The sequence below is a fragment of the Cyphomyrmex costatus genome, unplaced genomic scaffold (assembly GCF_001594065.2).
Source record: "Cyphomyrmex costatus isolate MS0001 unplaced genomic scaffold, Ccosl1.0 scaffold277, whole genome shotgun sequence".
Lineage (NCBI taxonomy): Eukaryota > Metazoa > Arthropoda > Insecta > Hymenoptera > Formicidae > Cyphomyrmex > Cyphomyrmex costatus.
Genome location: NW_017276877.1, coordinates 302247 through 312224, shown reverse-complemented (window position 1 = coordinate 312224; position 9978 = coordinate 302247). Strand labels below are relative to the sequence as shown.

The 9978-nt window shown below is 29.7% G+C and overlaps 1 protein-coding gene across 2 annotated transcripts; it reads left to right on the top strand.

The window, feature by feature from the left end:
• The first annotated feature begins 4872 nt into the window (after positions 1 to 4872).
• LOC108774909 (serine/threonine-protein phosphatase 2A regulatory subunit B'' subunit gamma) lies at positions 4873 to 9978 on the top strand. Of its 2 annotated transcripts, none has more exons than XM_018541142.1 (8): positions 4873 to 5593; positions 5951 to 6017; positions 6699 to 6826; positions 6905 to 7291; positions 7680 to 8005; positions 8797 to 9010; positions 9088 to 9200; positions 9709 to 9978. In XM_018541142.1, the coding sequence occupies exons 2-8, from the start codon at positions 5972 to 5974 to the stop codon at positions 9818 to 9820; spliced, it is 1326 nt and encodes a 441-aa protein (XP_018396644.1). In that variant the 5' UTR covers positions 4873 to 5593; positions 5951 to 5971; the 3' UTR covers positions 9821 to 9978. The 2 variants fall into 2 exon arrangements, with proteins under 2 accessions (XP_018396644.1, XP_018396643.1); XM_018541141.1 differs by having other exon boundaries at positions 9073 to 9200.

Sequence of the window (9978 nt, the reverse complement as noted above, 5' to 3'; positions counted from 1 at the left end):
AACCACAAATGTTGGAAATTTCTACAAGTGACTAAACCTCCTGCCCAGCTTTGGGCAATTTTTCGAGCAATCGTATCATACATGAAAATGGGATCTTCATCAAGTAATGTTGATGACACAAATATCATGGTACGACATTGTAGTTCAATTTCTGGGATGTTTGATGGAAGCACACATATATTGTATTCATCTACAATTATCATTTTTAATATACATTTATTAATAATAAGATTAAGAATACAGGACTGATAATTATCGAATTTGTTTTACATATAACTTGAAATAATTTAACAAATTTTGAAAATTTCGGATAGATTTAATATTACACTACTCAACAAAATTAAAACGTTACGTATTCCACCCTTCAAAAATAGGTAAATTTTGTGTAAAAATAACTTCATCAAAAATCATCGTATCATATTTTTAGTATTTAAAAAACATTTTAATGCTTGAAATCTTTACTTTTCAGACCTGTACTTTAAAGGACGGTGTTACTGAAATTTCGTGAAGTTACATAAACATAAATGCGTCAAACCTCTAAATTTTTTACGAAATTTAAGAAGTTCCACGGCATGAACTAACAATTGTGTAGAAGTGCAGTTCATATCTTTCGAAAGACAGAATCTTTACATTCAACTTGCTTTTTTGTGATCTTTACCACTGAGTTATTCAATGTTGAAGTAAAAATAATTTTTTTGCTTCAACACCGAATAACTCGTTAAAAAGAATATTGTACAACGATTACAAAAAAAATAAATCAAAGGTAAAATTTTAATCTTTCGATAGCTCTAAACTGCATTTTTACAGAATTTTTAATTCGCGCCACGCAACCTTACAAATTTCGTATAAAATCTTAAGATATGAGACATATTCATTTCTGTTGGTGTAACTTAATAAAACGTCGGTAAGACAGTTTGTTAAATAATTGTTCTGGAAGGATACAGATTTCAAGCTATAAAATGCTTTTTTTAACATCTCGATACAATAATTTTTGACGAAGTTGTTCTATCTCAAAGTTTGACCATTTTTGCAGGGTAAGGCAGATAATGCTTTAACTTTGTTGAGTAGTGCATTCATACAGTATTAACACCAACACGGTAAAAATTAGTGATCACTATACTAATATTAATATTAACATGGTGTAGATTTATATTCCTTGGTGTTGTATCAACACTGCTAGTGTCGAAGGTTATATCCACATCATGTTAGCATTAATAAAACAACATCTTACAATTAAATGTTACCTCTAATAAGCTTAACAATGTATAAAGTTGCTACATTAGACAGTATATTGTTGCTCTTTTGATGCTATACAACTTTTATAATTAAATTATTTTCATATTTCTAGAAATAGTAAAAATATTCCAGGTGAACAAAGTTCCTGTTCCATCCTGAACAGGCACTTTATTCACCTGGAATATTTTTATCACATAGATGCTCCATTAATAATTACCGATATTATTTTAAAAAATAACGAAACCTTGAAATAATAAATCTTTTTACAAAAATATAAAAAGATATATATTATTAAATACTAAAAACTTGTTAACCGACAATTGATATATATAATAAACAAACAAGGAGAAGAAAGCCAATAACGGAATTGGATTCGTTCTTCTTGTTGATGTTTATCAATTGCGGTCTTAAAAATATTCTAATATTTATTAATTATGAAGTCTGCTAAAATAAATTAAACTTGAATATTTCACGCCAAAATATTTTTTATTAAAAAAATAAGCAGTGTAGTTGATGTGAGACGAACACTGAATAAAGTAGAGACAATTATATTGACTTTTTTAGTTGTGCTAAATTGTACTACAACAATGTGCTAACAACTTTCTTTATGTCAAAATTTTCTGAGATCAACTGATTTCGTGAAATTAACGAAGTTATGCGTCAGCCGTTAGGAACGTTTAGAAATACAAAACTCAAAACCCATGTTTTGAGAAAGTGCGGGACCAACTTCAAACGTTAATCTCTAGTAGATGATTCATTCGCTTTGTGCGGAATAGTACACACACATGTATCCAATGGTTTTTATTAATATTTTGCATACGTGCGTGTGCAAAATCAATACAAATGATATCTACGTAATTTCTTACCATAGCAGTGTATGTAAATCTGACCTCCGGTGAATCTTGGCAGGGAAATATGCCTCTAGCATTTGTAAACTAAAAATCGAGTAATTAATACTGTACACAGTAATAGAATTTAATGTTCATTTATTGTACATTTATAGCTTACTTGATTGTTAGTTAATAGGAAGGGATGTGTGCCATCAGAAGTTTGATCACTTCTTAGCCAATACAGTGCAAGGGAATCTTTACGCGTTTTATACTCAATCCGAATTCTATAACTGCAAAATGTATGTATAGTATATTGTCATACATATAAAATATTTGTATCAATATTTTCTAAAATTTGTAATTTTTGAAAAAGATTTTATACTTACTTATACAGAAAATGAATCTTATTAACGGTATTGTTATATACATGTACCCTTTCATCATTTCTTAATGTCCGCGGTAACATAATAAGAAATGTGTTACTCCCAATATTATCAACATCTTTATTAATTTTATATACTAAAGCATTACCAGTGAAATAATCCTCGACAGATATCTTATCTTCCTGGAATCCGTAGGTATCTAAAAGCTAATTGTTCGATATTATGTATTTATTTCAAAAAATGGAGAAACTGTTCAAAAAAAGGAAAAGTTTACTAACTATTCTGTCACAATCAACTTTGGATTCTATGAACAAAACTGCCTTTCCGTGAATAACTGTTTCATTAAAATCGATGTTTAATTCTAAATCGGTATGAACTACTTTAGCAGTACCTAATAATTAAAAGATATTGGTAAAAAAAACTTTCAAAAATATTCAAATACTTATTATAGATATAATATACGTTAAACATAAAATATAGTATACGAAATATAATATAACGGTTTTAAAAACATAATATTGTACACAATTTTGTATTGTTTCTACGAAAGGTATTAAAAACGTTGTATTATTTAATATATATTATTGTGTATATAAGAAGATATAATACTGCAAGTCATACAATCAAATAATTAGAAAATATGTCTAAAATATGCATGACAGTTTTACATTTTATATATAAATGCTTAATATTTTATTCTCACAAAATTCCGTAATTAAAATACCTGGTTTTACACAAGAATATGGATCATTTGAAGTAAGCGGGTCCATATTTGATAGATATTGTAACCGTTCCACGTCAAAACTAAAAATAAATCTTTATTCTATTAAATTTCCGTAATAGGTATAATATAACACTCCTTCTCTTACCCTATCCTCTGTACTATAATGTCATTTTTTCATGTTTACATTTCTCTTTGTTTAGCAACATATTAGTTTGTTTATTATGTTATCGAGATTTCGCGCGAATCGGCTATGACTTAAAGCAATAGCATCATGGATCTTTTAATAGTTTTGAATGACATATTAAAATCTGAAAATAATTTTTAATTTCCATATTTAAAATTCAGTAATTCTTATGTATTGCGAAGAATATTACATAATTTTGGCGTTTCGTCCAGGTTTCCACTACTGGATTCATCAGTAAGGCATTGCAGTGGAAACCTTATATGTTATTCACAGGGTTGGGTAGTGCTAAATTAAAAAGTTAAAAGTTAAGTTAAAAATAAGTTAAAAAGTTAATTAATTTTAACTTAACTTAGTTACATTTTAGACTCCTAACTTTTTAACTTTATTTAGTTACATTTTATCAGTATCTAATTACTTTGTATTAATATTTTTAAAGTTAAGTGTCAGACCCAATACGAGCTACACGTAATCAAAGATACGAATTCCGGCCGGCTTGCAGCATGTGATCAGCGCCTTCGGTGGCACTGATCGCGTGTTGTAAGTATTATTAAGCGGGGAGCACAGACTTTTGCATAACGCATAAAGCATGTGCATAAGGAATTTCATTGGCCCATTTTCTTATGCATGAGTCAATGGACCAATCAAATTCTTTATGTATATGGTTTATGCGTTATGCAAAAGTCTGTGCTCCCCGCTCATGGTGGAAATATACAAGGTGAGTCGTTCCCGTGGATGCGCAGTAGCCTAAAAGTAGTGGGGAGCAGACAGCCAATCATAAATGACCCATTTGGCATAAATCCAATATGGCTGTGTTACTGGAGCATAGCGTATGTTATTACGACTCTAATTGTGTAGAGAAAAAAGAAGAAAATTATTGTGTAAGTAATAAACGAATTATATGAAGGTTTTGTTCAGAATATGTAATGTATATAATATAATATGCAATATAATAATAGAGGTTAGTAGATACAATATGTAATAAGTATATATTTTTCATATATAATATTGTGTACAATAATATAATATTGTTACAGTATGCAATATTAAAAATTCTCTATTTCGCAGGTTATCTTTGTGTTGACTCTATATTAAAATGCCAACGTTTTATTCTTTATAAAGTCAGATATGGAGATAACTCACGAAATGAAGAATTTTATTATTTTATTATTTTTATTATTATTTTATTATTTTTATTATTTGATTAATATATAGAGTCTTATTAAATATTCCTTCCTTTTATTATTATTATTATTATTATTATTTCAATTATAAAGGATTAGTTTGTAATATTTTTATATTTTAATAAATTTTATGAATATTTCGTTATTATTTTAACTTCTAATACTGTGTTCTTATTAATAATCTCCTGTAAATATTTAAATTCCGCGCGTGCACAATGGGTCATAAGTGATTGGCTGACTACATATGTCTCTTTGCCGCCATTATGCGCAACAACACACCTTGTATATTTCCACCATGAGTATTATCTGCCCGTACTGAGACTTGACACTGTGACAGTACCGTCCATACTACTCGCGCGTGATGGAAAATCAGATTTTCGTGTTCCGTTACTCCCGTTTCGATCGCAGGAACAGAAAGAGGATAAGGCAAATGTGCGATCATTAAGAACCGTGTGCGACGCTCGAAACTGTTTTCGTCGCAACCTTCGGTTGACACAGAGTAACATAACCAAAACGACTGAAAGAGGGTCTTTCAGGACTTCAAGTATCTTTGAACTTGTCAAGACAGAACAGTGGAAAAAAGTTAGAATCGTTTATAATTTTAAGAAGTTAGGGAGAATAATCTAAGAACAATCATTTATTCAGGTTCTAGAGTTCAAGTATCATATAATAGTATCAAGTAACATATACCTCAAAAAGAAGTTGGAGGAACAAAACCCACTGAAATCAGGATTAATTTCAGAAACTAACGCTAAAGATAATACATCATTTGATGTAAAGAAAAGAATAATAAGTAAAGAATGTAAAAGTGTGCAATTCTTTACAAAAAAGGACACATATAGAAAAATATCAATCTGTTTTGCTAAGAAAAATGATCACTCAATTAATCTTCTTCCTATTAAATAACAGTTATTATCTATAATAATGAATATTTTAAAACGTACAATAATTCTTAAATAACAAAATTCCTGTATAAATCAAACTTGGAAAGAAAAGGGCACTAGGAGTCAAGCGCAGACAACTTCACGCAACGCCGATATACATATATCAAGCAAGTTAGTTTTTAAAGAATATTGTCTTGATACTAATCTTAAAATAGACTTATTATAAAATATTAGAAAAACTCATTATTGTATACTCAAAACAGAAGAATTTTTTCTTTTGAAGAATATCGTAAAATTGATTAAAGAAACAAACTTTTCATAATGGTAAATCAAATTTGTTTTAATTTAATAAACTTTAAATTGATTAAAGTACTAATTTTATTAGGATTCAGAATATATTTTGAATAAATTTAATGCTTGTGATAAACTTATGATAAATTTACAGACATATGAACTGTTGATACACTTGAAATAAGTAATTATTACTCACATAAAGTAATCATTACTTGTATATGTTTCTGTTTGTAGAATCATAACATTCGTGAGAACATGGAGCTCGAAACGCTGCTGCGAAATCACGCTTCAGCAAAGGAATGTACGTATATACCTTTGTCTTTTAATAAAAGCAGCATTTCTTCTGAAATATGACATATGTATCTTTTAATAGTAAATTTGGTTATTCGCACTATAATGAATTAGCACACATTATAAGTTGCTTTATATGAAGAATTTAAATGCAGTGATGTACCGTAATAAACTTTAACAATGAAATAATATATGCATATTCCTAAATAACATGACAATAATAAGTGTTTTATCATTTGACTTAAAAAAAAAAAAAAATATATATATAGGTGGTAATATAAAGATTTGCAAATTGATTGTGTGATGAGGTGTTCAGAATAATCTAACTTTTTAATTTTATAGTTAGATTTTTTTATTTTATAATTAAACTTGCATAATATATAATCATATTGTATGTAATTTATGAGAGGAATGTAAAAATAATGTACTTTAACTCCTCTGAAAAAAAATTTTTATTTTCCTTTACAAAAATAAACCTTTGAACATTTTAAAGACAACTATCTGGAGATGTATGCTCACTTATCTACTTAAAGATTAAAATATTTACATGCTTTTATATTTAACTTTGTTAATTTTATGTATAGCAGCTTTTAGAATGTACTAATCTAGTGGAATGCCAAATAACCGCCATGAATAAAAAAAATACCTTGCTTATTTGTTTCACTGAATATAATAAGGCATAATGTTGCAGCTGACGAAAATTCTCAAGAGGATGAAAAGAAGGAAGACGAATACTTTCGGAAGATGTATCAACAGTGGAAGGGCGTGAAGACTAAGGACGATTCCACTTATAAAGTGATACCAAAATTCTATTTCAAGGTACAACTTATATTCTATAGACTTGAATTTTGATGGAGTATTAAAGTATTTCTATTATCTGCCATAATACTATTTTAGTTGCCAAAAGAGGATGAGATTCTACCACAGAAATTACGTGAGGAAACACGTGCTTTATTCTTACAAAGACGATCTCGACAGTTACTCGATAATCATGAATTGAAAGCACTCTGGGTTCTGTTGGACAAACATCACAGTCCACCTTTATCAGGGGACGAGCAGTTAATCAATTATGAGGACTTTAAAAAAGTAGGCAAACTGGCAGGAGCAAAGTGCAGCCCATATTTTACTGCAGTTGTCTTTGCCAAACTGCAGCAAGGAGACCTACATGGTAGAATTAGCATAATGGCATTATTCAATTACGTCATGCGAAAAGTTTGGTTACATCAAACAAGAATCGGACTATCTTTATATGACATTACGGGACAAGGTTATCTCAGAGAGTCGGTGAGTCTGTAATCTAAAATGTTTTATTTTGCAGCATATTATATTTTTATTTCAGATAAAAAGAAAGCTCTTTTATACAAAATTGTTACAAAAAAAAATCAACTCTTTATAGAAAGCAGATTTCTACAGCGAATGTTAAAATAATAAAATTACTAAATATTTCGTATCATCTTCAGCTGTAAAAATAATATTTAAAAAAAGAAATATTAATAATGCAGTATACATAAGATTACAAAAAGAGTGCTAACCGAAATTATCACAGATTGAAGCTTTAAACTTTTTTCTCAATAAAAAAAACAGCATTTATTTTTTAATTCTCTAAATATCCTAGATTGCAGAAATCTTTATAAGCGAAACACTTTTTTAACTTTCACTTACTTATTTGCAGGACTTAGAAAATTATATTTTAGAACTGATACCAACATTGCCACAGCTTGAAGGCCTGGAAAAGTCCTTCCACTCGTTTTACGTGTGCACAGCTGTCAGGAAATTCTTGTTCTTCTTAGACCCGCTTCGAACCGGAAGAGTTCGTATTCAGGATATTTTAGCGTGCAGCTTTTTGGACGATCTTCTAGAATTGAGAGACGAGGACTTGCCGAAAGACTTACAAGAAGCTAATTGGTTCTCCGCGCCTTCGGCCCTTAAAGTTTACGGACAGTATCTTAATCTGGACAGAGATCACAACGGAATGTTAAACAAAGAAGAACTCGCTGGGTAATAAATCTAAAAAATTTACGACTTTTGAATATCAAAACAATAGAATAACAAAGGCTAATGAGAGTATAATCGCTGTTAGTATTGCGAACTTATAAAAACATATATTTATTAACAATTAAAAAAATAATATATATTAAATTACTAAACTACTAATTAGTAGGAAATCCTACTTCTCCATGGCTTTTTCGCGAATGTACTACTGAGGATGGCTCGGATGTAAGCCGAAACGTTTAGTAATTTAATATATATTATTATTTTAATTGTTAATAAATATGTTTTTATAAGTTCGCAATACTAACAGCGATTATACTCTCATTAGCCTTTGTTATTCTATTGTTTTGAAATTTTCGAGAGTCGATTTTTATATTTAACTTTTGAATATTTTTAATTGTAATGATTTTTACTGATATAATGGTCTAAAATAGACCGAAATGTCTAGACACTGTTTATTTTGAATGAAGGACACTCGCTCATTATAACTAGCGCTGTATGCTCTTTGTTTTGTTTTGATTTTATATTCTAAGTCACATAACATATGTTATTTAATTTATGTCGTGTAATATTAATATATGTATATGATGACTCCTTGACGGCGCTGATGATCATAGATCTTTTGATCACCAGGTGGAGCCATTTTTTGGCTTATTAAACGCGAAAAAATCGCGTTTAGGCGCACGTAGGATTGAACTCGGGTCTACAGATCGCGAGTCAATCGCACCGAGCGGCGAACCACTCAACAATACAATATATGTATATATATGTTAAAAATATAATTGTTTTGTTAACAGATACGGCACTGGTACGCTAACCGGTGTATTTCTCGAACGAGTATTTCAAGAATGTCTTACTTATGAAGGCGAGATGGATTATAAGACGTATCTAGATTTCGTTTTAGCATTAGAGAATCGGCACGAACCGCAGAGTCTTCATTACCTCTTTCGCATTCTCGACATCAACAATCGCGGTTACTTGGATACTTTTTGTCTGAATTATTTTTTCAGGGTATGTATTACTGTAATACAAATTCCTTTTACTTTCTGAAATCACGAAGTATCACTTTATAGGCGATACAAGAACAGATGACGATGCATGGTCAAGAACCCGTTAGTTTCGAGGATGTCAAAGATGAGATTTTCGATATGGTGAAGCCGGCAGATCCGTGTAAAATTACGCTGCAGGACTTATTGTCTTGGTAAGGAGATCCCAAATGTATAATATTCACGGTGTGGAAATGCGATATATTGTAACTGAAATGTTCTGATTACAATAATTAATACAAATCGAAAGGGCGATGTAAGAGTCAAAAGTAAAATTTCATTTAAAAATAATATTACAATGTCAACATATTTAATTTTAGATTTGAAAAACAATAGAATATAAATATAAAAATTACTTAAAACTAAATATGTTTTCTTAAAAACTCCAACATTCACATAACATTTTGTATAGCGTTGCATTAATTTTTACAGAAACTTTGTTAACTTGCGAATTATCAAATTTTTCAACAACAATATTATATTAAAATCTAAATTACAACAATATTATATAAAATCTAAAATTAAATATGTTGACATTGTAATATCACTTTTAAATGAAATTTTACTTTTGACTCTTACATCGCCCTTTCGATTTGTATTAATTATTGTTATATTAAGAGTCCTTGAATATTTTCATCTTATTTGGTTCTGATTACACAAAAGTGGTCAGGGCGACACGATGGTCAGTATCTTGATCGAATTCCATGGCTTCTGGGCATACGAAAATCGTGAAGCTATGGCTGCTGACACCGGGGATGAGTCATCCCATGTATGACGAAGTACTTCTCATCCAAGAATACGAGATAAACGTGCCGAGACAGATAGTGCACAACTGGACATTAACACTTAATGTGTTTAACAAGCTATTGTGATGATATGCATTTTGTAGTAACAAAATTTTTATACTTTATTACATGCCAGAACGTGGCAATC

Coding starts and splice junctions, on each gene's coding strand:
- LOC108774909 (XM_018541141.1), top strand. CDS start 5,972: ATGGAGCTCGAAACGCTGCTGCGAAATCACGCTTCAGCAAAGGAAT. Junction 6,018..6,698: donor TCACGCTTCAGCAAAGGAAT/GTACGTATATAC, acceptor ATAATGTTGCAG/CTGACGAAAATTCTCAAGAG. Junction 8,006..8,796: donor AACAAAGAAGAACTCGCTGG/GTAATAAATCTA, acceptor TTTTGTTAACAG/ATACGGCACTGGTACGCTAA.